Below are 18,941 nucleotides of genomic sequence, written 5' to 3' on the forward strand. Positions count from 1 at the left end.
ATCAGGAAACTATAGGTGTCTTCAAATACACCAAATGTGAGATGTTGACCAGGCTATCAATGGATTGCATGAGGATTTTATAAAAGATTCATTCATTAAATTGTATTTATTGAGGGCTTACCGTGTGCAGAGCACTGTACTAAGCACTTGGAAAGCACAATTCAGCAATCAAGAGAGATAATCCCTGCCCACACCATGCTTACAGTTTACAAGGGGGGAGACAGACATCAAAACAAGTAAACAGGTATCAATATAAATTGAATTATAGATATACTAATAATAATGGCATTTATAGATATATACACATCAAAACAAGTAAACCGGCAATAATGTAAAAGAAATATAATTACAGATATGTACATATGTACACAAGTGTTGTGGGGTGGGGAGGGTAGAGGAAAGGGGCAATGGGGAGGGGGAGCTGAGGAAAGGGGGGGCTTAGTCTGGGAAGGCCTCTTAATAATAACGGTATTTAATAATAATATCAATGGTATTTTTTGAAACTTATGTGTCAAGCACTGTTCTAAGCATTGGGGTAGATATAAGGTAATCAGGTTGTCCCACGTGGGGCTCACAGTCTCAATCCCCATTTTTACAGATGAGGTAACTGAAGCCCAGAGAAGTGAAGCAGCTTGCCAGAGTTCACAAAGCAGACAAGTAGCGGAGCCGGGATTAGAACCCACATTTTCTGACTCCCAAGCCCGGGCTCTTTCTGCTAAGCCACGCTGCTTCTCCCTCGTGCATGACAGGAATGAGGATAAACTTCAAGAAGTCCTCATAAAACAAAGAATTGGGCAGACAAATGGCAGAGAGTTTCTATGCTAGTATGAGATAATGTATCTAGGAAACACTAATCCAAATTACAACTTTAACGAAGATGAGCATTGGGCATCGTCTGTCTCCTCCTCTAGACTGTAGGCTCAATATGGGCAAGTCACTTAACTTCTCGGTGCCTCAGTTACCTCATCTGTAAAATGGGGATGGAGACTGTGAGCCCCACGTGGGACAACCTGATTCCCCTGTGTCTACCCCAGCGCTTAGAACAGTGCTCGGCACATAGTAAGCGCTTAACAAATACCAACATTATTATTAATATGGTCAGGGAATCTGTCTACCAACTCCGTTGCATTGTACTCTCCCAGGCACTTTGTACAGTATCCATGATTGATCTAACTCTATTGTATTCTCCCTAGCACTTGGTACAGTATTCAGCCCAGACTGAAAACTCAGAAAGACCATTGATTAATTCTTGCTGACCCCTGCAATATAACACAAATACTAAAAGTTTACACATGGCAACAGCAGCAAACATTTATTGAGCACCCATTAATGACCCACGAGAAACAGCGTGGCTTACTGGAAAGAGCACGGACTTGGAAGTAAGAGGACGTGGGTTCTAATCCTGTCTCCGCCACTTGTCAGCTGTGTGACTTTGGGCAAATCACTTTACTATGCCTCAGTTATAAAATGGGGATTAAGACTGTAACCCTACGTGGGACAACATGATTACCTTGTACCTACCCCAGCGCTTAGAACAGTGCTCAGCACATAGTAAGCACTGAACAAATACCATCATCATCATCTTCAGTCCTGTAGAGAGCAAAAGGCCAATCTCCAATCAGTAATTCTCAAAGACACGATGGAAGGAAGCAAGAAACAGAAAGCAGATCTTGGCCCGTTGTTGGGAAGGGATTGTCTCTATTTGTTGCTGAATTGTACTTTCCAAGCACTTAGTACAGTGCTCTGCACATAGTAAGTGCTCAATATATATGAATGAATGAATGAATGAATGAGTGAATGAAAGGAAGACACTCCTGGAGGACATGGCATGGTGTAGTGGATAGAGCATGGGCCTGGGAGTCAGAAGGTCAAAAACTGAGCTCCTTATCTTCCCTCCCAAACCCTGTGCTCTCCCCGACTTCCTTGTCACTGTGGACAACACAACCATCCTTCCCGTCCTACAGGCCCGCAACCTTGGTGTCATCCTTGACTCTGCTCTCACATTCACCCCACACATCCAATCCGTCACCAATGTCTGCCGGTCTCACCTTTACAATATCACCAAGATCCGCCCTTTCCTCTCCATCCAAACGGCTATCGTGCTGGTACAAGCTCTCATAATATCCCTACTGGACTACTGTATCAGCCTCCTCTCTGATCTCTCCACTCCAGTCTATTCTTCATTCCACTGCCTGGATCATCTTCCTACAGAAACGCTCTGGGCATGTCACTCCCCTCCTTAAAAACCTCCAGTGGTAGCCTATCAACCTTCACATGAAACAAAAACTTCTCACTCTTGGCTTCAGAGTTCTCCATCACCTTGCCCCCTCCAACCTCACCTCCCTTCTCTCTTTCTACTGCCTACCCTGTACACTCCACTCCTCTGTCGCTCACCCCTCACTGTCCCCCTGTTCATGCCTATCTCACCGTTGATCCCTGGCCCAGGTCCTGCCGCTGTCCTGGAATGTCCTCCCTCCTCACCTCCGCCAAACTAACTCTCTTCCCCTCTTCAAAGAGAGCTCACCTCCTCCAGAAGACCTTCCCTGACTGAGCCCCCCCTTTCCCTCTGCCCCCCCCATCCTCTGCTCTTCCCCCTTCCCCTTCCTTCAGCACTGTGCTCATTTGTATATATCATTTATTACCTTATTTATTTTGTTAATAAGGTGTATATCACCTTGATTCTATTTATCTTGATGATGTTATCTTGTTTTTGTTTTGCTCCATTTTGCTTTGCTGTCTGTCTCCAGCATTTATACTGTGAGTCCGTCACTGGGCAGGGTTGTCTCTATCTGTTGCTGAATTGTACATTCCAAGTGCTTAGTACAGTGCTCTGCACATAGTAAGCGTTCAATAAATACTATTGAATGAATGAAGGTCATGGGTTCTAATCCCAGCTCTGCCACTTGTCGGCTGTGTGACCTTAAGCAAGACACTTCATTCATTCAATCGAATTTGTGAGCAATTACTGTGTGCAGGGCACTGTATTAAGTGCTTGGAAAGCACAATTCAGCAGTAAAGAGAGACCATCTCTGCTCACAACGGGCTTACAGTCTAGACTTCACTTCTCTGTGCCTCAGTTACTTCTGTAAAATGGAGATTGAGAAGGTGAGCTCCACATGGGGCAGGCACTGTGTCCAACCCGATTTGCTTGTATCCACCTCAGCGCTTAGTATGACATTAGAGGAGGTACATCGTAGGCACTAAATACCATAATTATTATTATTAAATGGGAGAACTTTTTCCAGCTGATTTTTGACAGTCTCTTTCCAAGCAGGCTTTCTTTCACAGTCTTATCTACCCTCCCTTTAGAGGGAGGATTGTGGGCAGGAAATGTGGCCTTTTTATTCTTCCCAAGAAGCTAGTATAGGGCACAGCAGCAAATGGGGGCTTATTAATGCTACTACTGCCTACAACCCTTCCCCCAGTCAGCCTGCCGGGACAGGAGAAAAACCTACTTTCTCCTCCAACGAATGCTCATCCCTATGCATTCCTTGAAAGGCAACCGTCGACACCCTGCATCCCCTCGGGCTGCTCAGATTGATGCCCGCTCCAAGCTTGCGATGGGTCACATTGGAAATCTCTCTGAATAAACCTTTCCTTCAGGGAAGGAATAAATATTAGCTTAACTAGCAGGGGAGGGAGAACATCCTTGTAAAGCAATTAACATTCAACTCGGTTCACACTTGGAAATAGTAATGAAAGAAAGGAGAACAGCCACTTCCTAATATGGGTTCCATAAACAACTGCAAAATGAGGAGTGCTGATCTTCCCATTAGAAAAGGAAGGCTAACTGGACCAAGAAAAACTGACATTTTTGAAGAGAGGTGAACTTGTCCATGGATCAAAAGCAAAGCTGTGGCTTGGCAGCCCCCAGAGAAATGTACATGTATGCATGAAAGTAGGTCAGAATTATTGATTTTAATTTTTTCTTGGCCACTATTTCCTGCAGTGGATTAACAACCCCTTTTCCCACAGTGAGTGTGGTTGGTGTCATTAATGGGAGATTCCCTCTTGGAAAGATGGATTTGTCTCCATCATTTACTCTCAAATGTATTCAACTTGAGACCCTTCCTAGGATAGAGAAATAGCCAGTCATGCAATAACTTGTTCTCACCTTCCCCCAACCCACCTTTCATAGAATCTAAGACTCTGGGAAGCAGTGTGGTCTAGTGAAAAGAGCCTAGGCCTTGGAGTTGGAGGACCTGTGATCTAATCCTGGCTTTGCCACATACCTGCTGTGTGACCTTAAGCAAGTCACTCAACTTCTCTGTGTCTCAGTTGCCTCACCTGCAAAATAGGCACTCCATACCTGTTCTTCCTCCTAGGCTGTGAGGCCTATGTGGGACGGGATCTGTAACCAGCCTAATTAACTGGTATCTATTTGTATCCACTCCAAAGCTAAAAACAGTGCATGACACATAGTAAGCACTTAAATACCAAAAAAAAGAGCTCCTTTTCTCCTGCCTGTCATTTTCCAATGGCGGCAACGAGAGCTGGGGGGTGAGAAGGAATGCTGAGAGGGTGTGGGGCAGTGGGTATGGGAGCACTAGGATTTCACCGTCTCAGGATGCACTACCAACTTGCCTCACCCATAATGCAGCTAGATCTTTAGAAGAGTCTACATGCAACGTGCTCCCCCAAAATCCATGGCCTCACCCTAGAATGTAGCATGGCCTAATGGAATGAGCCAGGGGCTGGGAGTCAGTGGACCTGGGTTCTAATCCTGACTCTGCCATTTACCTGCTGTGTGACCTGAGCAAGTCCCTTCACTTCCCTGTGCCTCCATTCCCACATCTGCAAAATGGGGATTCGATACGTCTTCTCCGTCTCTCCCTCCTGCTTAGACTGTGAGCCCCATGTGGGACCTGATTATCCTGATTACCCCAGTGGTTAGTACAGTACTTGACATATAGTAGATGTTTAATACCATCATCATTAGCATATTGATATTATTAAATCACCATTGTCTAGTGTTTCAGATAGTCTCCCACTCTAAACTGCCCACTCTCACTATGGGCAGAAATGTGCCTGTTTGTTGTTATACTGTACTCTGCCAAGCACTTAATACAGTGCTTTGCACACAGTAAGCACTCCATAAATACTACTGAATGAATGAATGAACATTCTAGCTATTCCCTCTAGGCTTCTGAATTTAGAGGTCTTCTCATCCACACCAGAACTTTGAAAATGAAAATTCCAGAAAAGCTAGTAGCAGGAGAAATTGCAGCCTGTCAAAAGTTCCAGGAAACAACTTGGTATTTTCATTCATTCAATCATTCACTCGTATTTACTGAGCCCTTCTATGTGCAGAGCACCGTATTAAGCACTTGAGAGAATACAATATAATCAACAAACATTCCCTGCCTCTTTTATATTATTGAGAACTCAACATTATTTTAAAGGAATCCAAATCATAATTCTAATTGGCTTTGAATCTTTTTATAGTTTTGAGGACTGGATACTTTCTAAATCTTTTGAGAAGATCACTAATGACTGATTATCAGACACAAAAAATTATAAAGGCATTTTGCATTCTGAGGACGCTACTGCCCCCTTGTGTATCTTTTACTGCTCAGGTTTGCCAACTAGAGTCAGCCTTCCAATAAAGGGGCATTTGAGGAAATGGCTCAAGATGAACCACGAGGCCACATCTGGAGGACTGTGACCCACCAACAGAGACCCGGCAAAGGATTTAGGTCCCAAATCCAGGCAATCCCACTGGCTGGAGAGAGCCAAACTTGGGAAAACTCCTTCAGCTTCCCTTCTGAAATGCGGGAAATAATTCTTTACAGGCAGGCAACTCATCTGTTAATTCTGTTGTATTATACTCTCCTAAGAGCTCAGCACAGTGCTCTGCACATTATATATATATATAGCATCTATTATATAGCATCTATATATAGCATCTATATTTACTTTTAGATTGAGAGCCCATTGTTGGGCAGGGATTGTCTCTATCTGTTGCCAAATTGTACATTCCAGGCACTTAGTACAGGGCTCTGCACATAGTAAGTGCTCAATAAATACGATTGAATGAATTAATGAAATGCTGAATACGATTGACTGATGGGTCATCAGGTTTTTTGAGCTATTTGTTTAAAGGCACTTTAAAATCCCTGCTTCACAGGGATGTGGCAAGAGAGATCGATGACCAAATGGTCACCTCAAGCCTCAACTGCTTAAATTTGGCTGTCAAACCACTCCCAGAGTACTACCAGGGAATGCTGATAGTAGAAGCCACCGATATCACTTCTTCATTGACACAGGGGAAGAGAGAGCCTACCATAAATCCCCCAGGCACTTTTTTTAAATGGTATTTGTTAGGCAATTATTAAGTGCCAAGCACTGTACTAAGTGCTGGGGTAGATATAAGCTAATCAGGTTGGACAGAGTCCAGGTGCCACGTAGGACTCACAGTCTTAATCCCTATTTTACAGGGGAAGAAACTGAGGGAAAAAAGAAGTGACTTCCTGAAGGTCACACAGCAGACAGATGGCGGAGCCGGGATTAGAACCCTGCTACTCTTACTCCCAAACTTGTGCTCTATCCACTAGGCCACGCTACTTCTTATGATTCACCATGAGGAGGAAGAACGTGATCTCCTTCCTCCCCTACCACCCTGCCCGGCCTCCTGGCAACCCATACAAAGCAAATACCTGATGACCTTAGGTCAGGAGCATCTTGGGGATCCCCAGAGTGGGGAGACCCAGACCACAGCAGCAGGATGGGCAGGGGGGCAGGCATCTGTCCCCCTCTAAGGGCTGCCCCCACCGGCTTAGACCTCTCAGACACCTCCCTGCCTGTTCTGAACGTCCAGGTTGGAAGGGAGTGAAGCAGCAAGTGGCAGAGAGACAAAGATGAGATTTTTGGGTTCACTCTGAAAATAAATGTTGATGGGGAAGGGCTTGCTCTCCTCCCTCCGGCTTCTTTAGGCGTGTTACTGCAGCCTGTGAAAACTAGGACTCGAGGATGGCGGGGTTGAAGGAGCCGTTCACTGATTGCTGTAGACTGTAAGCTCATTCTCTTGACTGTAAGCTCATTGTGGGCAGGGAATTTGTCTGTTACATTATTGTGTTGTACTCTCCCAAGCACTCAGTACAGTGTTCTGCACACTGTAGGCACTCAATAATAATCATAATAATAAAGGTATTTGTTAAACATTTACTATGTGCCAAATTCTGTTCTAAGCACTGGGGTAGATATAAGGTAAGCAGGTTGGACACAGTCCCTTGTCCCACATGGGACTCACCATCTTAATCCCTATTTTACAGATGAGGTAACTGAGGCACAGGGAAATTAAGTGGTATTTGTTAAGCACTCACTACATGTCAGGCACTGTACTAAATGCTGGGGTAGATAGAGGCAAATCAGGTTGGATACAGTGCCTGTCCCACAGTAGGCTCACAGTCTCAATCCCCATTTTACAGATGAGGCACAGAGAAGTGAAGGGACTTGCCCAAGGTCACATAGTAGACAAATAGCAGAGCCAGCATTAGAACCCATGCCCTGTGTCTCCCAAGCCTGTGCCCTTTCCACTAGGCCATGATGCTTCTGATTGATTGCTCAATGGGAAGTTTTTATAGAGAACAAAAAGATGTCATGATCACCAAGCTAAGAATTTATAGCTCTGTACACTTAAATTCTCTAGTAAAGTGTGTTTCCACTATACATTTTGAATAGAATGTGGTTGGGGAATGGAGAACCTTCTCCCAACACCATGAACATGTGTTTGGGTAGAACAGGAGGTGGGAGTTGGAAAAGGTAATTCTGCACATCAGAGTGCACATATTGCAGTAAAAGCAGTCTTTAATATGGGATGCATCAGGAACAGCAATACAATGATGACAGCAGTAATTATAATAATAATGGGACTTAAGATATCTAGTAAGTGCTTATTATGTGCCAAGCACTGTACTAAGTGCAGGAGTAGACAAGCTAATCAGGTTGGACAGCCCATGTTCATTCATTCATTCAATAGTATTTATTGAGCGCTTACTATGTGCAGAGCACTGTACTAAGCGCTTGGAATGAACAAGTCGGCAACAGATAGAGACAGTCCCTGCCCTTTGACGGGTTTACAGTCTAATCGGGGGACACGGACAGACAAGAACAATGGCAATAAATAGAGTCAAGGGGAAGAACATCTCGTAAAAACAATGGCAACCAAATAGAATCAAGGCGATGTACATTTCATTAACAAAATAAATAGGGTAATGTCCCATGTCCCATATGGGGCTCACAGTCTTAATCTCCAATTTACAGATGAGGGATCTGAGGCACAGAGAAGTTAAGTGATTTATCCAAGGTTACGCAGCAGATAAATAGTGGAGTCGTCATTGATGCCCAAGCCTGTGCTCTATCCACTAACCCTCGCTGCTTCCAAGCACTGTGCTCAACACCATGTTTGATACAAGATATTCAGATAGGGCAAAGTCCCTGCCCCAAACAAGGCTCACAGTCTATGACAGAGAAAGAACAGGTATTTTATTCCCATTTATATTTTAAAGAAGGGGAAACAGACACAGAGCAGTTAGGTGACTTAGGGGTCCAGGGTCTCCCAGCAGGATAGTAGCAGAGCTGAGAATAGAAGCCAGGTTTCCTGATTCTCCAACCCTGGCACTCTTCATTAGGCCCCATGGCCTCCAATAACTCCTGTGCTTTAGAAGTGAGTCTACTTTGGGTAAATTTACAAGACTGGAGCCAAGTGACTGTTCAAAGGCATTAGAGACCCCTTGATGACTGAGGCTTTGACCAGCTTTAAGCAAGAGCACCATGAAATCAGCAGGATTCTTCTCTAACAATGACAAATTTTGAGCAAAACATATAGGGATCTGGACACACTCACCCCATTGCTACCTACAGTTGATAAGCTTATCACCACGAGAGATTTTGTGCAGGATGTTGAAGAGAGAAAAAGTGTTATTACATGCTCCAGGATCGACAGGCTCGGTAGTCTTGAGCTGGACCTAAATGAATTTGCTGCCCACAGCTCACAACCACCAACCAACCTTGAGGCAGGGCCATAGTTAAACCATCCCCTGACATCCATTATAGAGAAGCAGCGTAGCTCTGTGGAAAGAGCAAAGGCTTGGGAGGCAGAGATCATCAGTTTAAATCCCGGCTCTGCCACTTCAGTTGTGTGACTGTGGGCAAGTCATTTAACTTTTCTGTGCCTCAGTTACCTTATCTGTAAAATGGGGATTGATTGTGAGCCTCACATGGGACAACCTGATTACCCTGTATCTACCCCAGCGCTCTGCACATAATACCAACAACAATACCAGTGCTTGGTATGTGCTTAATACCAACATTATTATTATCCATGCCATATAACCAGAATGCACTGTTATCTGATGATTCAGAAAGGCATCATGGGTGCCACCTCATGGGGTTCAGGAGTGTTTCGGGAAAAAAACCCAGGAAACATGCACATCACTGCAGTATCACAAGGAACAGAGTGCTCAACTGCTCATCACCTGACCTGTTCCCACAGGTCAACTCTACAACCAAAGAATCAAAAACTAACAGCCAAGCCTATTTGCTCTTGAGAAGCTCATCTGCTCCCACAGTTTCAACACCACCTCTCTGTGGATGACTCCCAAACCTCTCTCTCCAACTTTGACCCTTCACCCTCTCAAACTTTCCTTAATGCCAATACAAAAACTAAATATGAGATCCTCCCTCTTAACTCTTCATGTCCTCCAAACTTGATCGCTGCCGATGTCCCACTTGCCTCCCTTTTCGTCATGTCATCTTGAGATTGGATGCTGGGGAGAGGTGGGAATAAAAAAGGCTAGACAAAGACCTTCTGATTATTCCTGATTATCTGATATTATTATTCTGATTAATCTGATTATTATTCTGTCTTTCTGATTATTCCTCAGCACCACCCCTTCCTCTTCATGTTACCAGCTATGCCCAAAACATAAGGCTTATTCATCTATAAAGTGGGGTTACTAATACCTACCTCTCCTTTCCTCACAAGGATGTTGTGAGGATAAGATGAGATACTAGATGTGGCAGTGTTTGGGAAACATAAAAGGACTTTACAAAAAATAAGATATTATTATTGTTTTGCTGTTATACATGAGCTGAGGATTATCTCCTAGAAACACATATGTAAGACAGCATCATTTGTACAAATCAGCACAACTTGATGGCAACTAAAGTTGTGTACCATCCTGCATGGGGCAAGTTAATACACAGTCAAGATTTATGCGGGCAGTGAAACTAAGTGACTGAATGCTAAAACCTAAGTGGCATCCTGTCTACAAATACATTATTTCTCAAAAAAGTAATGACTCAAATGAAGATATCTAGAGATCAGTGAGGAGACCTCCAGACAGATGTGGTAATAGAGTAGTTTTAATCCACAGGGCAAGCTGATGGATCGAAGACCAGAGAGCTTCTAACTTTCTATATATGGCTGAGCCCTGGAACTACGACAAAAGACCCATTCAAGTCTTTAAGTGGTCACATCTGGGTGAGCCACCAGCTCTCTCAAGGGAGGATCCCCAGCGAGGCACTAGAACCCAATCTACCATTACTGAATCTACACTTGTCCAATACAAGGCTAGCCAACTGAACACATGAGGGCAGATGACAGCTGGATACCTAACAGCTGCTGTCTGAAGTACACAGTGTGGCCTAGTGGATAGCGCAGGGGCCTTGGAGTCAGAAAAATCTTAGTTCTAATCCTGACTCTGCCACTTGTCTGCTGTGTGATCTTGGGCAAGTCACTTAACTTCTCTGTGCCTCAGTTCCCTCATCTGTAAAATGGGGATTAAGACTCTGAGCCCCGTCATGTGGGATATGGATTGCATCCAACCTGATTATTTTATATCTACTCCAGCGCTTAGTACAGTGCCTGGCACATAGTAAGCACTTAAATAGCATTTAAAAAAAGGAACCAGCTAAACACACAGTAAGACCCTAGTTGGCAACAACTGCCAGCAGACCAACTGGGAGAGCACCAATCAGAAACAGGAGAAGGGAAGGTGAATTCTTCTGGAGCACATGATTCAAATGTCTGACTTCAATACAGCACCTGGAGATTTTGCAAGTCTGTGCGCAGTAGTAATACGATTAATAGTTCCATATTGGCCTTTTCAGCCCCATCCCCACATACAGATAGGGCTGTATTGCCAGTGACATCATCTCCAAATGATGAAAACTGTGATTTTTTAAAATGGTATTAGTTAAGCACTTACTCTGAGTCAAAGACTATTATGTTGGTATTTGTTAAGCGCTTACTATGTGCCAAGCACTGTTCTAAGCGCTGGGGTAGACATAGGGGAATCAGGTTGTCCCACATGGGGCTCACAGTCTTAATCCCCATTTTACAGATGAGGGAACTGAGGCACAGAGAAGTTAAGTGACTTGCCCACAGTCACACAGCCGACAAGTGGCAGAGCTGGGATTCGAACTCATGAGCTCTGACTCCAAAGCCCATGCTCTTTCCACTGAGCCATGCTGCTTCTCTATTCAAAGCAATGGGGTAGGTACAAGTTAATTAGGACAGTCGCAGTCTCTGTCCCACGTGGAGCTCACAGTCTTAGTAGGAAGGAGACATATTTCCTCCCCATTTTACAGTTGAGGAAACTAAGGCACAGAGAAGTTAAGTGACTTGCCCACACTCACGCAGCAAGCAGCTGGCGAAGCCGGGATTAGAACCCAGGTCCTCTCACTCCCAGGTCCATGCTCTTTCTACTGGGCCATGATTTTTTTCATCAAATAATGTTTGTCTTTGTTTACTCAGTAGTCTTTCTTCATGGTTTCTGCTGTGCCTTCTTCCAGAGCCACGCTGGAGCAATCTACTTTAGTAATCCGATGAATTTCAACTGTAGTCATCGTTAACAGACTTGTTAAACGGGAGTTGTCTGAAGCATCACTGAAGGCCCAGCCTCAATATCAGTATCATCGCATCTGACACCTGGTAAGGAGTTGTGCTCCCAAGCACTTAGTACAGTGCTTGGCACCCAGTAAGTTCTCAATAAATATGACAATCAATGAATGAATGAGTGGTGTCTACCAACTCTATTGCAGTGAATTCTCCCCAGCACTTAGTATAGTGCTGTGTACATGCTCAAAAAAAAATCAATGCTGTTTAAGTGCTTATTGTGTACAGAGCATTGTACTAAATGCTTGGGAGAGTATAACAGAGCTAGTAGATTTGTTCCCTTCAGCAAGCTCACAGTCCAGAGGGGAGTTCCCAGCACCATAAATTGATTGACTGAGGCTGTTTGATTAAAAGCTGCCTAAAATCAGGCACAGCAAGACCTCCAGCCTACCACATGAGAGCCTTCTATCAAGTACAGGCAAGGAGCTGTGGCAGAAATCCATCACTGGAAAGCAGAAAACATTTCAGACTGGACTTTGTGTCTCTTCTGAAAGTCTTTGCTAATAAGGGGAACACTTACGTTATAAGATCTCTCAATTTTAAAGAAACTCATTTCCGACGGAGGACATTAAACCTACTGTTGAATTTGGAAAAATCTCTGGTTATGTTTGGAACACTGGAGGAAAAAGACACAATTTTTTCTTTTCAAACTTTAAAAGCAAAACATGCAGCTCACCATGAAACACGCTATTGTCCACCAAAAAATGTCTGCAGTACTGCATACAACTCCGCTTCTCAAGGCTCCAGTAACTCATTGTTTCAAGATTTTCTTCATAGCATTAAACCAAAATGCCCTGTGAGAAAAACGGAGTAAGTTAAAATAAAGAAATCTACAGTAATCGGAGTCTTTGGCTACCTGATGTATCATTAGCCTACACCACGGTGGTCGAGAACTGTGAAGGTCAAGACAGTGGAATGCAAATTATTCAAATGAGGATTATCCAAAACAATCAGATAACAATTGGTCAAACCTAGGCTAGTCCAGTGGAGATTAAAAATTTACAAGATTCCACATGCTCTATTTGGAAAGAGCCAAACCCAATTTGGTTCCCTCATTTAAGTTTTCACTCATTGGAACTAGCCTCTGACCCAATTGCTAGCACAAAGCAAGATGCTGGCACAAAGTGATAATAATAATAGTGATGGTATTTGGTAAGCGCTTACTACGTTCCAAGGATTGCTCTAAACGCTGGGGTAGATACTAGGTAATCGGGTTGTCCCACGTGGGGCTCACAGTCTCAATCCCCATTTTACAGATGAGGTAACTGAGGCACAGAGAAGTTAAGTGACTTGCCCAAAGTCACGCAGCTGACAAGTGGTGGAGCTGGGATTAGAACCCACAATCTCTGACACTCAAGCCCATGCTCTTTCCACTAATCCATGCTACTTCCTAAGTAAGCGCTTAACAAATTCTACAATTTATCAACCAGGCCACATCTCTCCTTGTCACAAAACCCTCCATTGGCTTCCTATGTCTCTTCATAGCAAACAAAAACTCCTCCCCTTCAAGATTCTTCAATCAGTGGTGCTTATTGTGCAGAGCACTGTATTAAGCACTTAGGAGAGTACAGCGTAACAGAGTTAGTACATACGTTCCCTGTACACAATGAACTTAGACCATCTAACCCTGCCCTTCCTACCTGCTCTCTTCTCCCTCACACTCACTGTTCGCCGAGCTTGGAGCTTCCCCACTCCGCATCATAATAATAATAATAATGTTGGTAATTGTTAAGCGCTTACTATGTGCAGAGCACTGTTCTAAGCGCTGGGGTAGACACAGGGGATTCGGGTTGTCCCACATGGGGCTCACAGTCTTAATCCCCATTTTACAGATGAGGTAACTGAGGCCCAGAGAAGTTAAGTGACTTGCCCACAGTCACACAGCTGACAAGTGGCAGAGCCGGGATTCAAACCCATGACCTCTGACTCCAAAGCCCGGGCTCTTTCCACTGAGCCACGCTGCTTCTCCGGATTGGCCACAGCTCTCCCCAGATGCAAAGCCCTCCTAAAATCCTACCTCCTCTAAATAGCCTTCCCTGATTAATTTCCCAACACCCTGAGATATCATCCCTGCAGCCAACTCTACCACTTATGAATTTATGTATCCCCTCTTCAATGCTCATGTAGGTATGTATATTCTATTTATTTTGATCACTTAAAATTACAATAATTATAATTAATCTTCATTAGAGTATAAGTTCTTCCTGAGAAGGAAAAGGGTCACTTTTCTAGTCTTGATTTCCCAAGCACCTAGAAGGGTTCACTATCTTAGGTGTGTACTAAATAAATCAACCAATGACATTAATTAAGCACCTACTGTGTGCACAGCACTGTAATAAGCACTTGGGAGAGCACAACACAATTAGAAGACATGTTCCCTAACCACAGTGAGCTCTCAGTCTAGAGGGGGAATAATAATTAGTAATAAATGTTAATACTACAGCTATTCCTACTCCTAACCCCACACAGGACAAAATTAGGCAGCATTGGAAATTACTTTACTTCTTTCTCCAATAATGTGTCTGTTTATTGTTATATTCACTCATTAAATCATATTTATTGAATGCTTACTGTGTTCAAAGCACTGTACTAAGCACTTGGGAGAGTACAATATAACAACAGACACATTCCTGCCAACAACGAACTCATATTGCACTCTCCCAAGTGCTTAGTACAGTGCTCTGCACACAGTAAGCACTCAATAAATATGACTGAATGAATGAAAGATGCTAGTTAGCAAATAACTCTCTTGGTCTAATGGTTACCCATTAGCCATTACCCATAGGTAGAGTGAAAATTCATCTCATTATTTGATTACAGGATCAGGATCTTTGAGGATTTTAACTCTTTTGTAATGGCTGAAGCCAAGAAAGTTTGCAGATAGATGAGAAGCAGGGTGGTCTAGTGGATTGAGCAAGGGTCTGGAAATCAGAAGGACTTGTTCTAATCCCTGCTCCACCACTTGCCTGCTGTGTGACTCTGGGCTACTCACTTCACTTCTCTGTGTCTCAATTATGGCATTTTTAAAATAGAGATTAAGACTCTGAGCCCCATGTGGGACATGGACTGTGTCCAACCAAATGCCACTATTATTATTAGCTGGTACCTACCCCAGCACTTAGCAATAATAGTAATAATGGTATTTGTTCAGCCCTTACTATGTGCCAAGCACTGTTCTGAGCACTGGGGTAGTTACAAGGCAGACTGTCTCACGTGGGGCTCACAATCTTAATGCCCATTGTACAGATGAGGTAACTGAGGCACAGAGAAGTGAAATGATTTGCCGAGGTCACACAGCAGACAAGTGGCAGAGGTGGCATTAGAACCCACCTCCTCTGACTCCCAAACACGTGCCCTTTCCACTAAGCCACAATGCCTGGTAAATAGTAACCACTTAAATGCCATATATAATAAATATATATAATAATGTTGGTATTTGTTAAGCGCTTACTATGTGCACAGCACTGTTCTAAGTGCTGGGGAAGATACAGGGTAATCATATTGTACCACGTGAGGCTCACAGTTAATCCCGATTTGACAGATGAGGTAACTGAGGCACAGAGAAGTTAAGTGACTTGCCCACAGTCACACAACTGACAAGTAGCGGAGCCGGCATTCAAACCCATGAACTCTGACTCCCAAGCCCGTGCTCTTTCCACTGAGCCACGCTGCTTCTCCTACAGGGCTCCACAAATTTTGTCAGTTATAATTGCCATTGAGTCTCTCTGCCTGTATCTGCTTTATCTGTTTGATGAATTTTCAGTCAATTTCAAACCTTCTGAATGCAAAGCAGGTAGGAAAGCACAAGTGAAAACATAGAAGTACCTGTTGTAGAGGAGTTTACAATCTAATGCTTTTTTCTTTTTTTGTTGTTTTTTTTCTTCTGAGAAACACTGACTTGTCACCCACTGTTGCGAGTGTTCTAATCCCAGCTTTGTCAATTGCTTGCTGTGTGACCTTGGGCAAATCACTTTCCTCTCTGTGTCTCAGTGTCTTCAACTGTAAAATGGGATTAAATAACTGTTCTCCCTTCTATTCAAAACGTGAATCCCATGTGGGACAGGGACTCTGTCCAACCTGTTAACTTGTATCTACCCCAATGCTTTGGACAGTATTTGACACAGAGTAAGCCCCTAACGAATGCCATTTAAAAAAAAAAGTTACAAGATTACAGGGCTAGCCTTCCTCCTTGATTTTCTGGTCTCACTGCCAAGTCAGTATGAGCCCAGAAAACATACTCTGAGAAAGAGCAGTGAGGGAGTAAGGAAGCCACCACCAGAAAAATGAACATTTGCCTTGCAGCTCTCCATTGTGCGATAGGAGATAGAAAACAATTTTGTCTGAAACAATCCTGGCAGGAAAATGGAAAATCCCAAGAACCTACAAAGATGTTACTGACCCTAACTGGAGTTCAAGAGTTTGGGAAAATTAAGAGGCTGAGGGCGTGAGGGCCTAAAGAGCTATCCTACCAGTTCCCAGATACGATCTAGAGGTACAATGCAAACTAAATTAAGAACTCTGGATAGAGAAAACATTCAGGATTAATCAAATTTAACTCATTCAAAAGCTGTCGGGCAGCTCGCAGAACAAGGCTTTCTTTGTCCAAGGCGCTAGACTAAAGGGACTATTCAGAACTCCAACCGTCAGTTCAGCGCCACGAAACTGGGCACAATTCACCAAGGCAAGCTAATGAAGCCCCAGGTGAGGTACAGTTTGTAACAGATCTATTAAGGAAGTTATAACTCCACAGACTTCCTCCAGAATGGCATTAGTCACTGAGAATCCTGCTTTTGTATGGGAATTAGTGTGACTATTTGGAGTTCATAAAAATTATTTGTAACAGCTCTGTAAACCATTTAACTGAATCTGCCAGGCGTTACAGACTGACAGTAAGTTTCGAGAAACTTGAGACATTGAAACAGCCTACACCATGGAAGCCAAACATACAAATGCAAATATACACTGACAACATAAAGCTAAATGCCGTACAGAATTCCATTACCTCAGCCACATGCTGACCAACATTGCCGTGATATACAAGAAAGCAGAAAACAGAAGGAAGAAGATCAGACCATCTTTGGGAGGCTGTCAAACAGTGTGGCAACAGAATTTTATCAGGCTCAATGGATCATATTTATTAAGCACTTATTGTGTGTAGAGCACTGTACTAAGCGCTTGGGAGAGTACAATATAACAAAGTAGGTAATCACATTTCCTTCCACGGAGATCTTACAGTCTAGAGGCTCCAGACCAAAGCAAAGGTCTACAGGGCCATAAAGTTGTCTAATCGTCTCTATGGCTCTGAGACTTGCATCCCACAAGGGCTTCCCCACCCGTCTCCTTGAGCGCTTCCTTCAGATTCTTTTATGGGCCAAACTCAATGCCAGATGGCAAGACAAGATCTCGAACAATAAGTTCCAGAACACAATCAGTCTGCTAGAATCGAAGCTATGCACGTCAGGTGCTACAAATGTTATTCAATTAATGGTATTCATTGAGCACTTACGTTTGCAGAGTACTGTACTAAGCATTTGAGAGAGTACAATATAACAGAGTTGGCAGATTCCTAGCCCACAGGAAGCTTACAGTCTAGAGGGAGCTTACAGTTATTGTTAAAGCAACCACACACAGGACATCCTTTTTATGTGCACAGTGCGGCCACAATAATAAGCTCACTGTGGGCATGGAAATGTGTCTGCTAATTCTATTGTAATGTACTCGCCCAAATGCTTCACACAGTGCTCTGAACATAATAGGTGCTAAAAAAATACCACTGATTGACCAAGAGTCCTATATTGGCCTTTTCAGTGCCTCCCCTGCCCTCTCTCTCTCTCTATTTCTCTCTCTCTCTCACACACACACACGCCATGAAAGACAACTTCACATGTATCATAAGAGATCAATAACTACTTTTTCCTCATGAATTACTTTTGCCCTACAAAAGAAAACCCAAAAAACTGTCTGTAATATATTTAATAGAAATATTTTCACAATGAGTTAATACAAAGATAACTGGTGGTGGAAATAGAAAAGTAATTCCCACAGGAATAAAGTCACATGCTTTCCCATTCTCACAGTGATTTTCATAACACAACATGACTGACACCCCAGTCTGTTCTCTCAGGTTTATTTAAGAGTAGGAAAATATTTAGTTAAGTCTAATGTGTCATTTTTTTAAGTTTTATTCCTCCTCTCCTCATCCTCCCATTCCTGTTCTTTCAGTTCTGGCAAACATTAGGGAAATAAAATGGTGGGTTAGAGAAGGCTTCGCTGAAAAAGGTAAATATAAATTTCTATTTTTCCTGGAAATTATAGTCTAGCTTTCCTCTTAAAAGACTGTTGAGAACATTTGAGTTCACAAACTAAAAAGCAAGAACCCAAATTCCTCCACTGATCAGGAGAGCACTTGCTGCTCTCAGAGAAGCAGTGTGGCCTAGTGGATTGAGCACAGTCCTGGGAGTCAGAGGACCTGGATTCTAAACCCAACTCCACCACTTGTTTGCTCTGTGACCTTGGGCAAATCACTTAACTCAGTGCCTGACACATTGTAAGCATTTAAATAGCTTTTAAAAAGGAAGGAAATCAAAGGTCATTACCTTGCCTCTCTTTTATATTAGCACCTACAAATCTAGGTCTTTGGGGCTAGAATAATAAGCTCATCACCCAAGAGAAAGAATGAGAAGTGATAATTAGTATCTTCCTACACCAAGTACTTACACCAGGAACCCAGCTCTGCGGGGATCAAACTTTCCTCTGACCTCTGGATGGGAATCGAATTTTCAACTTAAAAGTTAAAACTGAAATTTAGCCAAATATCAAAGATGACTTTGAGGGGGAATCATTAGCTAATCTTTGGATTGGGTAGATGAAGAGTAGTCTATAGTAAGTGTGCTCCATGGGAAGAGCACTCAAGCCCTGGAAATTCGGGATCGTTTCCTGAATAGTAGTTTTTTTGTTTGCTTTTTTAATGCTATTCGTTAAGTGATTACTGTGTGCCATGCACTGCCCTAAGCACTGGAGTAGAAACAAGCTAGTCAGGTTG

The 18,941-nt window shown here is 43.3% G+C and overlaps 1 protein-coding gene across 1 annotated transcript in view; it reads right to left on the reverse strand.

The window, feature by feature from the left end:
* The window catches only part of PLCH1 (phospholipase C eta 1), a 248,057-nt gene that overhangs the window by 197,381 nt on the left and 31,735 nt on the right, over positions 1 to 18,941 (reverse strand). The window contains exon 2 of the mRNA XM_029072294.2: positions 12,576 to 12,693. Coding sequence (XP_028928127.1) covers positions 12,576 to 12,654 — 79 coding nt within the window. The 5' untranslated portion in view covers positions 12,655 to 12,693. The remainder of the gene's footprint in view (positions 1 to 12,575; positions 12,694 to 18,941) is intronic.

The sequence above is a fragment of the Ornithorhynchus anatinus genome, chromosome 1, assembly GCF_004115215.2.
Source record: "Ornithorhynchus anatinus isolate Pmale09 chromosome 1, mOrnAna1.pri.v4, whole genome shotgun sequence".
Lineage (NCBI taxonomy): Eukaryota > Metazoa > Chordata > Mammalia > Monotremata > Ornithorhynchidae > Ornithorhynchus > Ornithorhynchus anatinus.